At 32.8% G+C, this 17693-nt stretch overlaps 4 protein-coding genes across 6 annotated transcripts; 1 reads left to right on the plus strand and 3 right to left on the minus strand.

Annotated features, from left to right (window-relative positions):
• The first annotated feature begins 621 nt into the window (after positions 1–621).
• Positions 622–4327, plus strand: IKKepsilon (I-kappaB kinase epsilon). Its single transcript, XM_015936120.3, has 10 exons — positions 622–1156; positions 1471–1600; positions 1678–1859; positions 1944–2101; positions 2197–2307; positions 2384–2563; positions 2632–2973; positions 3049–3846; positions 3932–3994; positions 4064–4327. Exons 1-10 carry the CDS (start codon positions 920–922, stop codon positions 4098–4100), a joined length of 2238 nt encoding a protein of 745 aa, XP_015791606.1. The 5' UTR covers positions 622–919; the 3' UTR covers positions 4101–4327.
• Positions 4328–4696: 369 nt separating this feature from the next.
• LOC107368314 (uncharacterized) lies at positions 4697–7957 on the minus strand. 2 transcript variants are annotated; one of them, XM_015936122.3, is made up of 4 exons: positions 7898–7957; positions 7104–7568; positions 6767–7048; positions 4697–6661 (listed from the first exon to the last, which is right to left on the minus strand). In XM_015936122.3, exons 2-4 carry the CDS (start codon positions 7551–7553, stop codon positions 5870–5872), a joined length of 1524 nt encoding a protein of 507 aa, XP_015791608.2. In that variant the 5' UTR covers positions 7554–7568; positions 7898–7957; the 3' UTR covers positions 4697–5869. The 2 variants fall into 2 exon arrangements, with proteins under 2 accessions (XP_015791608.2, XP_015791607.2); XM_015936121.3 differs by lacking the exon at positions 7898–7957 and having other exon boundaries at positions 7104–7846.
• Positions 7958–9255: 1298 nt separating this feature from the next.
• LOC107368363 (zinc finger MYND domain-containing protein 11) lies at positions 9256–13147 on the minus strand. Of its 2 annotated transcripts, none has more exons than XM_015936178.3 (6): positions 12878–13147; positions 11699–12520; positions 11265–11625; positions 11091–11175; positions 10208–11005; positions 9256–10116 (listed from the first exon to the last, which is right to left on the minus strand). In XM_015936178.3, exons 2-6 carry the CDS (start codon positions 12506–12508, stop codon positions 9750–9752), a joined length of 2421 nt encoding a protein of 806 aa, XP_015791664.2. In that variant the 5' UTR covers positions 12509–12520; positions 12878–13147; the 3' UTR covers positions 9256–9749. The 2 variants fall into 2 exon arrangements, with proteins under 2 accessions (XP_015791664.2, XP_025017895.2); XM_025162127.2 differs by having other exon boundaries at positions 11699–12516; positions 12878–13121.
• Positions 13148–13159: 12 nt separating this feature from the next.
• Positions 13160–15553, minus strand: LOC107368364 (uncharacterized). Its single transcript, XM_025162143.2, has 3 exons — positions 14586–15553; positions 13446–14518; positions 13160–13367 (listed from the first exon to the last, which is right to left on the minus strand). Exons 1-3 carry the CDS (start codon positions 15250–15252, stop codon positions 13299–13301), a joined length of 1809 nt encoding a protein of 602 aa, XP_025017911.2. The 5' UTR covers positions 15253–15553; the 3' UTR covers positions 13160–13298.
• Between the last annotated feature and the right edge of the window lie 2140 nt (positions 15554–17693).

Raw genomic sequence — 17693 nt, forward strand, 5'->3', positions numbered from 1 at the left:
ATTCCTATCGACACTTTACTCAAGCAAGCTTTGGTGCGAACGATAGACTTGATTGTTCAACTCAAGATTATTATTGTTTACAATTTATGCCAAATGGCAAAAAAGTTTATGTCAATTCAAACAATCAGGATAAAAAAATTGATCAAACATGTAATCTTTGTTGTACAACAGCTGACAATAGCTACAAATGTACCCAATCTAACAATCTACCTTCACGATCAATTTGTAGCTGTTAACAGAATGTTGTTTTTTAATTTGTAAATTAGACCAAAGATTGTAATTTTTTATATTAGAAAGATTATCAAATAAAGTAAAATACCTTTTCAAAATCAATATTTAATGTCCTTTTAACTCAACCATCTAGGGCCTTGCAATCCTTGAAATTATTGAAGATGATTAAAGTTGAAGATCACTAAAGTTAAAATCAAATTCACAATAAATCAATAAAAATAGCAGAATTAAAAATATTATTAAAATTATCAACTTACAATTGTTATATATTTTCCCGGATTCTCCAAACAATTTGATTATTAACAGTAAACTACAAACAGTTGCAAGGCGTGTTTACCAACTCCACTCATGTAAACAACAAACCAGCTCAGCAAATACAGAAAGACTTTCTCCTTACTGTAGTCAAGACTGCTACTCAAATGGAAAATCTATTTTAATTTGTTTTCAATATTATTATTTATGTTTGATCTCAAACCAATTAATTAATGTGACTTACTATTTTAAACATTGATTTTTAACTTTTATTGTTAATATGTGAAGGTAACTGATCCTATGTTGGCAATCACGCAAAACGTCAGTTTACTTTCATCATATGGTCATCATTTGGATTTTATATTTTGTTTATAGTGATCTTTTGTAAATTTCTCAACTGTGATTCATTTTTACCATCACTGATTGATTATTTATCATGGCCTACCTAAGAAGTTCTCGGAATTATGTTTGGAATGTGAACAATGTTCTCGGTAAAGGTGCAACTGGAGCTGTCTACTGTGGTGTCAATAAATATACTGGCGATCCTGTTGCTGTTAAATCCTTCAATCATGCTTCTCATATGAGACCTTACGAAGTTCAAGAGAGGGAATTTGAGGTCCTTAAAAAGGTCAACCATCAAAATATTGTTAGATTAATTTCCATTGAGGAAGAGGTAATTACTATTTTCCTTGTTTTATTCCATTGTCTCAAATTGGTCATTTTTCTACCTGTCAAAACTCTGATGAAAATTTTAAGTTAAAGCGTATAAGGAAGTGCTCAATTTTATAATAAATTTGGGTCATTCTATTATTATTTATGTGCCTTAACCTCAAAATCTTTAGGCCTTTAATCGTCATTTTAAGTCAATGACTCTTAACTTGCTGGCAAAATGACCATTCAATTAGAGTTAAATGGTAGAAAGATTTCCTTTCCAATTCAATTGTTTATGGAAATTTGACTATATTCACCTATTTCTATCAATTTCAGAGTGACACTCATCACAAAGTTCTTATAATGGAGCTCTGCACTGGCGGGAGTTTATTCAACATCCTAGATGATCCTATTAATTGTTATGGACTCGAGGAAAAAGAGTTCACTGCAGTTCTCAAACATTTAGGTTCGTAAAAAATTTCATTACCTTCAGGCAACCTATTACTAATTTGAATTTTTTTTCCTTCCACTTTCCAATTCTAGCTGCTGGAATGAAACATTTGAGAGACAATCACATTATTCACAGAGATTTAAAACCTGGTAATATAATGAAATTTATTGGTGAAGATGGTATATCTATTTACAAATTAACTGATTTCGGTGCTGCTCGGGTTCTTGAAGATGATCAACCATTCATGTCACTTTATGGTACAGAAGAATATTTGGTAAATTAAAAAATTCCTATTTAGTGCTAACGGAATGATGGCATCTTATTCGATAAAATTAATAGGGTTCCTTTTCTGTATCAGCATCCGGACATGTATGCTCGAGCTGTCCTTCACAAATCCGCTGGTAAATCATTTCGAGCCAATGTTGATCTCTGGAGTATAGGAGTTACGCTCTATCACATCGCTACAGGATCCTTACCTTTCAAACCTTACGGAGGCCGAAAAAACAAAGAAACAATGTAAGTTTCAGCTAAATGGTTCAGTTATCTTAATTACATTCAGTCAAATTAATCTCATTATCTTTTTTTGAATTTTCTTTATTTTATTCAAAAAGGTTTAAAATTACTACTGAAAAAGCATCTGGTATTATTTCTGGATGTCAACACACAGACAATGGTGAAATTGTTTGGAGCCGGAATCTACCTCAAACTTGCCTTCTGAGCCCGTAAGTCATATTTGATTACAATTGAGTATCTCAATCAAAAACCTCAATTTAAAATGTTTTTGTATTTATCATTCAGAGCTTTACAAGCATTAATTGTTCCTCTTTTGGCTGGAATTATGGAATGTGATTCTCACAAAATGTGGTCATTTGATAAATTTTTCACGACTGTCACATATGTTTTATCTCATAAAGTTGTTTATATTTTTTATATCAATCACATGGAAGATGTCGTCATTTATCTTCATCCAAGTGAAGGGTAAGATAATAATAGTTGCAATTTTTTGCCTCAAAATTAATGGTTTAATCTCAATTTTGTCCTAACAGCTTGAACGATTTGAAACATCATTTAGAAAATAAAGTATCCATTCCAGCAAAAAGTGCACTTCTCTTGTGGAACAAGCAACAAATTCATGATTTAGCTGAAGTTTACTGTACTCCAGATAATCCAGTTTTATTACTCAATTCAGATGTTACCAAATTGAAACAAAGTCCTCTTCTTTCCAAAAGTTTATCCAAATTTCCAATCATGCACACAACGGTGACAAACTTTGAGGAAGACGCACAAAAGTCAAAGATTTGCTCTTCGATTGCCTATGCCTATTCCAGAACAATTGAAAAATGTGTTCTTTATTATCAACTTGCCAATATTACTCCAATGCATGTTATGTAAGTAATTATCTTGGTTGGATTTTAATCATCCTTTCTAATCCACGTTTTTTCACTCTCTTCCCCGATTTTCAGATCTTTGATCGATAGTAATTTTAGATTACTCACAGAAAAACAACAAGCCTGTTCTCATTTTTACAATTCCCTTACTCACCAATTAAATTATTTCAGTGATGTTGACGACTATCTCGAGCATATAGTCCAGCTTCTGGATTTGGGTGATTCTGTTAGCAGTAACTTTGAATCTATGGTCCGAGCTCAAATATTATTTGAAAGTGCAACTGAATATTCAACAACCCTGATGCCCAAGATGACCTGTATGAAGGAAAACATTAAAAAATTACAAGAGGACTGGCATAAAATGGTTAAATCAAATACCGAAATTGAAATTGAAACCTCAAAATCTAGGGCAAAATATTATTGCCAAAAAATACGGGAATCTTGGCAATTTTTACACAAGGATAAAGCTGCTCGTGTATTGTCTGTTGCAGAAGATCAACTTCATCAACTAGAAAAGGTTAAAATTGATAACAATAGCAAAAAATTGAAGCTTTTAATGGAAGATATTTGCTTTAATGCTTTATCTGAGATAACTAAGCGACTCGAATCCTGGTACACTGGAGCTCAAGTTGCTCTTAAGCAATCCGAGCTTTTATTCAAGGAGTTTTCATTATTCACGAATAAATGTGAAGAGCTTCAGCAGTGTTTCAACAAAGTTCGTGATGATCAAAAAGGTCTTTGGCAGATGACTTTTAAAAAGATTGAACCCAAAATGAAAGTAACAACGGATAATCTGACGGATAAACTCTTGAATGATGGAGCCAATGGATGTAATCGACCAGTTCCACATGATCTCGTTAAGTTTTTTAGAGAGTAAGCTACAATTAATTCATTATATCACTGTTTCTCCATCAATTTACTAAATTTTAGCATTTTACCTTTTACTTTTTCTTCTTAGGTATGAAGAAAAACGTGAAAGATTCTTCTCTTTAGTGGAAGAAAATCGCAATCTGGTAAATGAGTAAGTAGCATTCATTGAAACTTTAATGATCAGTTGATTTGAAATATTTTTCTCATTATTTCTCTGCAGATTTGAATCGATCTCTCTGAGAGATAACCCACAATAACTTGACCTCTAAGGTCTTTAATTTTCCCTTCAAATCCTGTCTTCTGGAAGAAAAGTTCTGTAAATTTAATTCTGTGCAAATACTATATGGAAACCATCCACGGATATCCAAGCAGGACTTGATCTTTATAAACTCTTTTTTATAACAGAAATCGGATAATAAGGATAAATGCATTTTAATATCTATCTTACATTGACCAAGAGACTATTAAAGTATCTTTATTTTAATATCTATTTTTGGTTTAAATTTTATCAAAGATCAGAAGCTAGGGCCTTGCAACAACCTTTCGTAGTCAATGATCTTGATGTTTCTGTTTAAATAAACCAGTTATCTGACACGATGCCAATTAAATCAACCTTGACTGATAGCAGTTCATCACCAGAGCTGCTATTAATATTGAAATCTCATGATCATGAGGTTAGATCAGCTAGAAAAGGCTTGTTTACAATTAACAAACCAAAACATTGAAGTTTGCAAAATAATGAAATATGATCATCATAAATTGAAGTGTTTTCCTGTTAATTTGTCAAGTCCCTTGAAACTTGGCATTTGAAAGGTAAACGAAACTAATTATTTGAATAATAACAGAAATCGGATAATAAGGATAAATACATTTTAATATCTATCTTACATTGATCAAGAGACCATTAAAGTATCTTTATTTTAATATCTATTTTTGGTTTTAAATTTTATCAACGATCAGAAGCTACATTTTGGTAACAAATTGTAAGAGTATCAAGAACGATGTATTAAATTGATGATAAATTATCGTTAAACGTAATAGAAAGAGAAAAAATGCTCTAGAAAAAAAAGATTATGTTGAGCGCATAAATGAGATTATGATTCTCATAAAGATGGTTCTTGCATTATTATTGTGAATCGTTAACTTGATTTGAGAAAAATATCGCAGTCATACTCAAGGAGAACACAGTAATTAACATGAAATGCTGGGAAACATCTGGTTTGCCATTCACCGGTGATAGATAATATCGGAAAGGATAGTTAACAAAAAAGGTAATGAGAAAAGACAAGAAAAAAACAAAATATAATTAGACTTTTCCATTGAGTTGCAGCTGATAGAACCTGAGTTATGATTGAATTATTTTTTACAGGAAAACCTGCACAAGACATTTCATGCTAATTATCAGTTAAAGGGATGGATGCTATCAACAATCAAGCCATGAAAATAATGGTCACAATCAATTAACTAATTTGTAAATAAATATATAAAAAAGATTATTGGTTTATGCATATGCTGAGTGATAATTGAGAAGTAAAATTGATTGCTATCTCGATCACCATTCAGTCAATAGACTGCTGATTTTAGCACTCATCTCAATCACTGGTAATTTTTTATTTTTATCCTTCATCTAATTTGGTTCAACTTTTAAGAGTTGAATTTTCAATTGAAAGGATAAATTAGTAATTAGTAAAATTTTGTTTGGTCAAACGTTTGCTCAATCTTATAGGCAACAAAAATTTCAATTGGATTAATCCAAAATTCACATTTAACTTTAGCTCATGCTAACTATTATTTGTTTTGCTGACTTATATTAAGCTTTCGTTTAGTGGATTAAAACGAAACAACAATCTAGTGAATTTAGGATTGCTAAGGTGAGTATACTCTTCTGATGAACTCCTCAAGTAGACCTTAAGATTGATTGGATGGAGAAAAGAATGAAATAGTCAAGGGATGGGGATTTGGGATGAAGAAAGTTACAAATCTGTTGAATAGAAGATGAAAAAATTGAAGATCTTTGATTTGTTTATCACTGGTTGAGATCAACTTTCTTGATAGTGAATTTTCGCTTGGGCGATTTAACACAGGTAGTACCATTAACGTCGATCCCTTTTCTATCACTGGTTTCACTATCATAACCGGAATCTTGGCGAGATCTCATCTTGGCTTCCATAGGATCAACGTTTTCACTTTGTTTCTCTTCATCATAATCTGTCGGTGGATCAGCACTATTAATGAATGGTCCATCATCGCTATCAATAACGGATTCTTCATTCATGTTGCGTCTCGTTTGGTTGGAAATTCGTTCCTGGTGGGTTGGATTCGGCTGACTATGATTATTTGGTTGCTGCTGAAGTGAATGATGGTGAGGCTGTTGTGGTTTCAATCGGTCGTTATGCTGAAAATGCTTGGTATTGCTGATATCGTTTTTGTTCGTTGGGTTTACAGGTGAATTTGTAGGATTCCCCTTATTGTTGTTGTCTCGCTTCCGGTTCTTTTTCTTATTGCCTCCATTCTGTTTATTGTTCAGAATAGTTGAGTTGATCTTAAATGTGGCTTTAGAAACATAGCAACTGAAGTGGACACTTTTTTTAGGTTTTTCCTCCTCTTGTCCAGGACCTTCTGTAGCCGAAGAGCAAGAAGATTCTGTTGATCCTTCACACGAAGCTTCCAGGGGCGAAATACATTCCAGAGATTGAGTTTGGCCTTTCTCATGAGACTCCAATAAATTAGATTGGTTAGAGCTATCACAACTTGATTCGGATAAGGTTCGGCGGTTCCAATCGCGAGGATACTTGAGGATACCTCTAACTGGTAAAGTCTAGAATAGAGATAAAGATAAAAAATAATAAATAATTATTTGAAATTAAAGAGGTCATGGATAAATTCAATTTCCTTCTTCCATTGTGTAATAATAAATACAAACCTCTCCTGATGATTCTGAAACTGTTCGACGAAGCGAACGATCAACCTTTCTTATTATAAAAACAATATCCTCATTGTTTTTGTTTCTTATTGGAGTAGATCTCGGCTTAGTATCACAATCACTTTCACTTCGAGTAGCTCTCCTTCCTCCTCGATTGTTGCAACGAGCATTATTCTGCTTAAACGTGTGTCGATCACCATTAAAATTATTTTGACGATTTTTAGGAACAAATCTGAATCTGTTACCAGACTGAAACTGTTCTTGGGGCGAGAAAACTTTAACCTATAACAAAAAAATTATTAGTCTAGTCAAAAAAAATAAGCTCAATAGGACGTACATTTTGACCATTTTTTGCTCCTTCGGTTGATTTCACGCTATTTTCAATGATAAGATTGTTGTTTTTATTGTTTGGCTTAGATTTCCCAGATGTGTTTCTTGAATCATTTTCAACAATGGGGTCATCATTTATCCGATTATTATTCAGATCATCAGCCACTTTATTAGATTGAGATGAGCTACACTCTTTTCCGGAAATTTTTTCGGGAGATTGGGCAGATTCCAGAGACTCTAAATTTGTGTTGGCAGTTGAATCAGCTGAGCTTGAGAAGGACAAAGATGATTGCTGAGAAGAAGGTAATGTAGATCCATAACTTTTGATAATAGGTGACACAGGATTATGCAAATCTTCTAAAGAGCCATATCCATGTTCACTTGAATTATCACAAAAGTCTAAATTTTTACCAGGAAATTTTTGGGTTGAAGAGTTGCCAGTTAATTTAACATCCATTGAGAAATTCAAATTCTGCATAAAACACAGGTAATTGTATTGATCCGAATAGGAAAGATGCACAATGTTAAGGAAGAGAAAAATTGTAAAGTGTGAGTTAATATAGTTTGATTGAGACTCAAAGTCAATCTAACAAAGATTGTAGGATTAAATAAATAAATCTTGAAGACAAAAAAAGAAGATGAGGAGAGAAAGAGTTGGGAACACAAAGAAGATTCACAGAAAAAACCAAAAACAATCAAACAAAGCAGATGAAATAATGAATGAGAATAGGAAAATTTTGAATATGATTAATCAATCGAATGGTCTAGAAGATTAATAAGAGAGAAAGCAAATAATCTTACCGGTTATTGTAATCAAGCAAAAACGATTAACAGATTGTTGTTGAAATGATATCAAAGCAGAAACTGCAACATTACACAAGTATTGATGTCTTTTTCCTTTTTCTCAACGCCATCTACATATACGGCCTTCACTATAAAACTTATACACAACATTCAGTAATCAAATGGTGATGTAAATCAAAAGTCTTAATGCAAGACTAATTAATTAAGAGCATTTAATTATTCTTAGTAACATAAGATCTTCCATGTGTAATAAGTTAAACGGTGTTTCGGCTAGTAAAATTCAAGCAATAACTTAGCTAAATGTCGATAAAGATTGTTGATAATATTCAAAGTCACAATATTTTAATTGTCGAATGAACTTGGATAATTGGATAATTACGCGATTTTAATGATTTAAAATTCATTCTCAAGCAAAATTGTGATATCAATAATGTTGAACACTTGAATGTATTACTGAAGAGGTTGACAAGATCTAAGTTGATTACTGTGTTATTATATCCACAGACAGTCAACAAACCATGGTCTTAATCACGTTATTTTGTATTATCTTGTTACAATTAAAGTAATCAGCTAACAAACTGTTGATTAATAAACAATCCCATCAATGCCATTAAAACAACAACAATAGTAGTCTTTGTACACATACCTAACCAGATTTCTCGTGACCTGAAAATTGAATTGAATCATTAATAAATCAACTGATCATATTAGCCTATGAAAATAGTAAAACATAAACACACACACATTAATGACTGTTTAAGCTCATCAATAGTTGGGCCAATTGTTGAACAATTCAAGGATCTTCAACAGAAAGTGTGAAATCTTCAGTCATTACTTTTTTTAAAAACAACAACATCCTAATAATATTTCAACTGCTGAGGTTACCGTTTATTAACCAGAGAAAAGACTTCATTGATTATCATTATTCTAGCAGCAATTCAAGAACACGGTTGTAAACAAATAAGTCATTATTTAAAGTTTCGATGCTGTATCTCTTGAAATAATTGCAAATCACAGTAAATCACTTTCAAAAATTTAATCAAAATTAAATAGCCTTCGAACAGTGAATGTAATGAGAAATGGAAAAGTGGTTAGAAGTTGAATTTTAATGTGAAAACTATTGCAGTTTGTTTACTAGGCTAATCATTTAATGTTAAAGTTGAATAGTTTAGCCACTGATTTAATCCTTTGGATTGTTAACAGTTATCATTGTAATTAAGGCAGATATTTTCTTCTTAAACACGTCAATAGATGGATGTAAATGACTACAATAAAGTTGAGTAGAGTTGCATGTTTTATTATAATGTATTATTTAATATAATATAATTTGTTGAAGCTTGACAAAGAAAAATGAGTGAAATTATCAATATTTATTTATTTATATGTATATTTATATCATTATCATTTTCCTCTTTGCACGATTATAACGATTTAAAAATAAGACAGAATGGTTATAAACTTATTCTAATATCATCTCAAACAGTAGCTTATACAATTTTTCTGTCTTAAAATTATCATTGTTGATATACAATATATAAGCTTATTAATTTGTAGTAATTTGTTAAATTTTTCAATAACTTTTCTTAAGAAAGGTAATTTCTTTTTCCTCCTTTCATCAGGTTATGGGTTTGGTTGCGAGAGGTGATTAGCAAATGTTGATTGACAAAAAAATGTGAAAAAAGTTCCAGGACAAAAGTAAGGCGAAAAATTTAAAGCCAGGCTTTCAAGTTAGGACATGATGAGAATTTGGTGGTAACGTCAATTTTGTTTCTTTTAAATCATCTTTTATTTGGGTCTTTTCATGCGATGAAGTCCATTCTTATAAATGCTGTCTTTACATTAATCAAATTTAATTAACTGTTGAGTTGTACGAAGTAGTCGAGGTATTATTGTTAATTGATGCAGTCTGTAGCTGAGGTTGCTGTTGGTTTGATTGATTATATTGTTGCTGGTTTGCAGTTGACTGGGAATTTGTTTGCTGCCAATGTGACTGTTGTTGGCATTTGGATGCGTGTTTCGGCCATTGCGCTTTCTGACAATCAAGACTACAATAAGATGTATTCCAACAGCAAAAGTACATTGCCTCTTTAAGACATTCGGAGCACCAGAGTTTCTTTTTTGTTTCCTCGATTTCTTTGCGATATTTTTCTTCCAGAGTTATTGTCAATTCTTTTAAAGCTCTTTCGTTTTCCTTTTGCCATGATTCTCTCATTTCTCTGTGAAAAAAAAACATAAAAAAGATTATTAAAAATGAAATTCGATAAATGAAGGTTGAGAAATGAAAAAAATATGGTATAATTTACAAACCTTATTTTCAAATTTTGATTATGTTCAATTTCCTTGAGCTGTTCTTTGTGCATCATTTTCTCAAACTCGTATTTCTTTCTCAATGCTTCCAGCTCATCGAAAATTTTTGTTGACTCGTTTTCTTCTACTTTAACCGGGACTTTCTTTTTAGCTGAACCAGATTTCTTAACAGATAAAGGTGTCTTCTCGTTTTCCACCTTTTCTTTATCCTTCTTGACTTTTCCTTGACTGGTCTTCTTCTTGACTGATTTTGGTGTTTCGTCTTTTTTTGGCGAAGCGTTTGGCTGTTGTGGTGATTGTTGCTGTTGCACTTGGGGTGAACGTAATGGAATTTTAATAGATTTTGGTATCGTCAATTTAGGTATAGGCGCTTCACTTTTCACTGGTTTCTCTGGAATTGTCGGTGGATCTGGTGATGGTGAAAGTTCACTCGAACTTTCTACCTTTTCAGATTTCAATCCTTTACCATCACTTTCGGCTATTTCCAGATCATCTCCTGTCTCGTCGATCACAAGCTTGTCTTCATTCAGATCAGAGTCTCTATCATCATCAAGCGATGACATCTCTTCGTCTTCAAGTCCGTCACAGATATAAAGTTTGTTAACATTGATGGGCTGTTTTGATTTTGCATAGTGAAACTTGAATGGAAACAATTCATTCAATCGTTTAACATGCAAAGCAAGCTCGTTCAAGGCAGAATCATATTTGCTGTTCTTTTGTCCTTTCCCGGATCCTTTAGCACTTTTAGTGGAATTTGGTTTAGTTAATAGACTACATTGTTCAACAGGAACCCATGATCTATGGAGAAACAAGATAAAAAGACGTATTAGTTGACATGATTTTAGAAATTTTGATAAGAGCACAGGAGAAAAGGAAAACTTACCTATCATGCGCTCCAAAAAATCGCACATCAACTTCGTTCTTTTCTTTATCATATCGTACGACTTTTGCTGGCCATGGTGGATAACCTGTAATACATTAAAAATAATCAAATTAGCACCACTTAATCAAATGAGAAAAAATGCAACAAATTGCAACTGAACCTTATGATACTTACCTCTCATTTTAGCGTAAACAAGTATGTGGGGCCGGGCACAGGGCTCGGTGAACCAATCTTTATCTTTAAATGTGTAAAAATTTCGGAAACAATTGAAGCATATTTCAATTTCTTGCATTTCATTTTTAGCCACTTTAAGGAAATAATTGGCATTTTTTGTTAGAGGATGATTTGGTGAATTGTAAATATAACAATTGTGGACGATATATTTTATGTCAGCCATTAAACTGTCCGTACTTTTATAGACTTTAGAACGAATATTTCTTTCGATTGTACTGAAATCCATAGGATGTTTTATAAAACTACGATAATCTGGAAAAACTGCATCAGATACAGGTTGATGAAATGATCTATCGGCAGTCTGAAATTGAGGCAAAAAAGAGAAATGGTTAGTAATTTTTTCACTTTAAAAATGTTTCTTTTGAATAACTTACCGCCTTGATGGTCTGTACAGCAAACATGAGAAGTTCAGAGAAATCATGTGGATTTAAATGACTCAGGGTTGAAGATTTTGAAGCTAAATCTTCTGATTTGTTAATGGCAGAACATTCGATACAAATCCAATCACTATTATTAGCACAATTTTTATTCGCCTCGAAGAGTTCACTGGAAGCAGAGTTATCAGGTGGTAGACACTTGCGATGATAGCTTCTGGGACACGATTTACAGGTGATATAGTTATTGCCTTTCTCTTTGTGGCATATCCAACAATAGTCGTCCTTTTCTTGTCTTTTATCATTCTTATAATGATGTTGGGCTAATTTTTTTTCCGCACTTTCAATTGTTGGTTCATTTTGATCACGTGTCACTTCATCGATGGGGCGCTTTTTGCCCTGACTTTTTGGTTTCATAGAAATTTCACAGCTCGGTGAGCCACCATGATTAGAAATACCATTCTCGGTGTCTTGCATTTCGACCATTTCGTCTGCAGAATTTGTCAGCAATTCAGGTTGATCGTCAATTTTTGTAGATTCAGAAGCAATAGAATTATTTTTGATATTGGCGATATCACTAGTCTCTTGCGGTTTTGTTGACGCTAAAGCTCCTAGTTGATCTTGGGTGGTTGAAGGATCGGGAGTAGAAACATTTAAAATTTGAGATGATAGTGAAGATGATGGGTGAGATTGTGATGACGATTCTGATGATTGAGGAGGTGGAGGACTAACATCACTGGCAGGGTCAACAATTTTCATCTGGTTTGAGTCACTAGAGTCCGAGTCAATAGCTCCTTGCTCAGTAGCCATTTTTTGTACTAACTATGGAAAATTTAAAAGAAAAGTAGATTATTATTGGTTTTGTTAAAACAGGAAATAGAGATATAATTGTGCTGAAAGCAAACTAAACAAAATGGTTAGCAAAATAATCGGTTTTCAAAGTGTTTAGGACCTACGGCCATTGAGGGATTAACTCAAAATAAAGCGTCTTATCGATAAACCTTGAAAATGAAAGCCAAACTGATTAGATACTTTCAACACAATTAAAACTTAAAATAATCACAAAATAGATTATCTCAAATCAGAGGATAAGATCAGATTCAGATCAGAGGCTCGAATCAAAGGCTCAGATCAGGTCCAAGTCTATAAAGTCTTATTGCATTTTGTTTGACATCCTACCTAGAATATACACTGATTCCGGTGTCAATATTTGAAGTTAAATGATAAAAAATATATAGGTTCGATTTTAAAGCAAGTTGATTTAATCAACACTGTTTTTAATTGATCCATGACCAGTCAATCACAGATATCAGCGGTGAAAGTTGATTTGCATCAATTTGAACTCATCATTAGTCTTAAAGGATAATAATATTACAGTGATGATCAAAAATTTTAAAATTAATAACATTATGCTGCATCAAAAAGATGAAATGCAGTTCAAGAAGCAAATTTGATTTCAGCGCCATCTTCAAGAGCCGAAAGTAGCCAAGCATTGATGGTTTTTGGTACCTTTTTTGATTTACATTTATCTTGTTTTTTACAAATAATATTTTTATTGGAATTGGTAACAAAGTTTCGTTAAATTTTACGTTCCTCCGTTTTAATTTTGCATCCAAGGCCACCACCAATTGAATGGATCGTTATTATTTGATCTATCATCCTGTGACCACTAAAGTTGGAAATGTTTTGATAAAATAATGTTCATTAGTGATGTTTGTTTTTCATTGCATGTCAACTTTGATCTTACCGTATTAGGTTTACCGTTTTCAATCCATTTTGGTATAAAATCTTCATTCCATGTTGGTATCTCTTCATTGATTGGCCCTTTGTTTAGATGGGAAGATTGAATTATGGAATTCAGTCCGCTACGTTTAGGACCATGAGATGAAAGATGAGAATTATTGTCATGATCTAGAAAACTATCGCTAGGATCAATGCGACGTCTTCCACCTGATTCAACATTATCTTGATTGTTTAACAATAAGCCAGGAAGATGTTCTTCTCCCGGTAAATTTCCTAAGTCGATGGTCGGGACCTGATCAAATCCATAAAATTGGTTGAATACTTTCTCATCGTAGATTTCCTGATTTTCAGAGTTGTCTTTTACTGCTTTGGATCCATAATCATTGGTGTCAGTGATCGTTGTTGGTGAGGTTAAGGTTAAGGTTGGCGAATTGTAAGAATAAGGTAACATAGTCTGCTCCGTAACTGTTGTTCCTTGGTTGTGAGTTATCCCAGACATACTCGTATATCCAGGATTAACAAATGTTGGTGTATTTATCATTTGCTTCATTCCATTTGACTGGCCAAGTTGGTTTACTTGATTTGTTTTGATATTCAGTGAATTCAGAGCATTCATCGTATTCACTGAGCTCATGGGACTCATCGAAGTCATTGTGGTGTAACCATTCAGCCCATTCAATCCACCAGTCTGCGTTTTGACTGATCGGTTATTTTCATCATCTCCTGTCTGTCGGTGTTGCTGAGACATTACAGTTGTTGGATACATCATTCCAATTCCATGATGGTTGCTCATTTGCTGGTTGTTTGCATTGCTGTTAACCGAAGGGTACTGAGTTATCTGAGGTGTCTGACTGTTTGGCTGTGAAGTAACATGAAAATCCACATATCCATCCTCCGATCCTTTAACTTCTTCAATCAAAATTGGTGGTGAATTTTTGGTTTTACGGATAATAATTTGAGGTTCCGTTGGATTTGGTGTTGTCGGTAATAAAGATGTTTTCTGGAAATTTACTCGACTTTCTTGAGCTCGATTATTCTGATTATTTGATGATTTACCAATAGATAACCGTGTTTTTGCTACAACATAAAAAAGGCATAAAAATTTAGTTAAATGGAGCTGAAAACGAAAATACAAGCTACTCACGTTTAACGTACGGTACCATAATTGGAATCAGTTGTGGTAAAATTGAAGTTCGGCCACAATTAACACTACCTTGAGGACAATCACGAATATCCTGATCCTTACTTAAGTTCAATTCACTTGACCAATCTTCAAGCAATTGCTGTTGACGATCCCGTTGATTATCAGATAAAGCATTATGGAATGGTGAAGATCCGATTGGCACAAGGTGTTGTTGAATATTTGATGAAGAAGCTGATGGTGAGGATAAAGAATGGGAATTTGGTGGATGATTTTGATTTGAATGCGAATGAGGTGGATGGTTTTGATTTGGATTTGGCATAGACCATGTTGGATTTGATCCTGGCTGTAAATTAGGTCCTTGAACATTATTGCTATTGTGGTTATTATTAGCAGCATAATTTTGATGATGATTATTAGGTTGACCCATTCCTCCCGGTCCAACAATGATAATTGTACTGGATCCTTTACCCGATTTACGAGGAACAAAACGAGAAGCAGTTAACTCACCTCCTGGTCCAAGAACAATTATATTGCTTCCATCTTCCTTTTTGGCTTCTGAAAAAATCAAAATTGATTGGATACAAAGGAAAAGAAATATTGATGAGCTGATTGTCGAACTGATTGAAATCCGATCAATTCTTGACTGGTTGACCATTGCTGTTTTCATTTAAAAAATTACTAAAGACAATATGAAGAAGTATTGGAAATGCTAAAATTTTACTACAGAAAGTTACAATTCTATAAAAAAAATTTGTCTTTTTTGCTGTAAAACTGAATCACGAACGAAAAATATTAATAAATGAATTCCTTTTTGCGAGACAAATGATAAATGAATAAATTATGTTAATTGAATTGAATAGGAATCTTATAATCAGCATTTTTTGTAAATCATATTTTGACAAAAGACAAAAATAAGAGAGTCAAATCTTCTTGATTAGCCATGTGAAAGTAACAATAAATATAATGGCCGTGAATGTGCAATTAATTCAATTGTATTTGATTGAGATGAAAAAGATTCTAAGCTATCAAACCTTTAATCTGAATTAGCAAGAAGGGATTGTATTTTGAATCTTTTCAATGAAATGAATTAAAAAAAGGTTAACCATCTATAGGAAGCGAATCGTGTAATTAGATCAAAAATGTTCATTAAAAGGGCATTTAAGGAGAAATAAATGCTTCAAATGGACTAAACATGTATTAATAGATTGTTTGAAATGAAAATACATTAGTTGACAATTTAAACTAATCGACATCCAGTAAAAACGGAATAATTCAATTCTGCCGTCAACATCAGTTAAATTGCGGAATAATTAGTTTTTTTGTGACTTCGTTTCTCTTTTAGTTTAATTGATTTTTAACTACAAGCTGGATTGATAAATTGATCATCTAAACTTGTCCATTCAATAGTTTTGCATAAGTTGTTAATTGTCACATTAGTTTTCCTTAATTGGTGGACTTTTATGTTGAAAGATTGCTTTACAACCCAGGAACATAAGCCATAAACAAGGTTTGTTACTAAAAAGACACAATTGTCAACGCACTTATGAACAAATTTACACAAATGGGCTAAAACGGGTAAAAATTGATTTCTTTGATATTTAGACTCGGTTGTTCGTAGGGACATAGAAACTGAGTCCATTTGTGCAATTAACAAGTTTCTCTGAAAGATAGTTTTCGAGAAAATCGGGTTCGGATTTGAAACTTCGAACGACTTTTATACAATTATGGAAGCAAGTTTTTTCATGAAACTCATTTCTTTGATGTAACTTTTGATGATAAACCAGAAAGTGTACTTTATTATATGAAATAAAACTTTGTGTTTCTGTAAAACAGATAAATTCGATTTCCAGTTAAACCGGTCGCTTTCTGTGGCCAGAAGAGTTATAGATATGAAACTTATTACCTGGCCATAAAAATTAGTGGTACACATTGAGGGTTATGTACTTTTTTCAATTTATCGAAAGTTCTCTTGATTTTGGCTATTGAACCTAAAACTTTGAACCTCGATATTTCGAGAATAGTTGCACTTACAATCAAGATTCTTTGACCAATTCATTCCTTTACTAATCAATAATTCGATTGAGTTCAAAAACTTTCCATAAACGCATTTTGATCTTGATATTTGGGTTTTAAATGCACGAGTAACAGCTAATTTAGCAAAGAAAATGCATCTTAACCCATTTCTTGGTAAATAAACCAATTTTCTGGTTTAACTTATAAATGAAATGCAAAGAATACTGCCAAAGGCTCGAACATTTGAGTAAGGAGCTGAGACTAGGTGCGTTTCTAGAGACATAAAAACTGAGTTCGTTGGTGCTATTAAATACTTCATATGATGGACAGTTGGCAAGAAAATCGAGGTCAAATTTGAAACTTCGATCGTCTTTTGTGCAATAATGGAAGCAGATTATTCCATGAAACTCAATTTGCTGCTGTGACTTTTAATCATAAAGCTGAAAATGTACTTATTTTGAGGAATAAAGTTTTAAGTTTTCTGTAAAACAGATCATTTCGATTTTTAGCTTAACCGACCTTTTGTTGTACCCATACGAGTTAGCGATCTGAAAATCAGTATTCGTAGATAAAAACTAGTGGTACATATTGAGGGTTATATACTTTTTTCAATTTATCGAAAGTTCTCTTGATTTTGGCCATTGAACTAAAAACTTTGAACCTCGATATTTCGAGAATAGTTGCACCTACAATGATTATTCTTTGACCAATTCAATTCTTCAGTGATTGCTAATTCAATTCAATTCAAAAACTTTTCATTAGCCCATTTGGGTCTTGATATTTGGGTAGCAAATGCACAAGTAACAACTAATTTAGCAAAGAAAATGCATCTTAAACCATTTCTTGGTAAATAAACCACTTTTCTGGTTAAGTTAACAAATGAAATGTAAAGAGTGCTGCCAAAGGCTCGAACCTTTGAGTAAAGAGCTGAGACTTATTGCATTTGTAGGGACAATAAAACTGAGTCAATTGGTATCATTAAATACTTCATCCAATGGACAGTTTTCGAGAAAATCGAGACTTAAGTTGAAACTTCGATCGGCTTTTGTGCGCTAATGAAAGCAGATTTTTCCATCAAACTTATGCGCCTGATGT

This window comes from Tetranychus urticae, chromosome 1 (genome assembly GCF_039701765.1).
Source record: "Tetranychus urticae isolate SD_2017Ah chromosome 1, NJAU_TeUrti_SD_1.0, whole genome shotgun sequence".
NCBI classification, from domain to species: Eukaryota; Metazoa; Arthropoda; class Arachnida; order Trombidiformes; family Tetranychidae; genus Tetranychus; species Tetranychus urticae.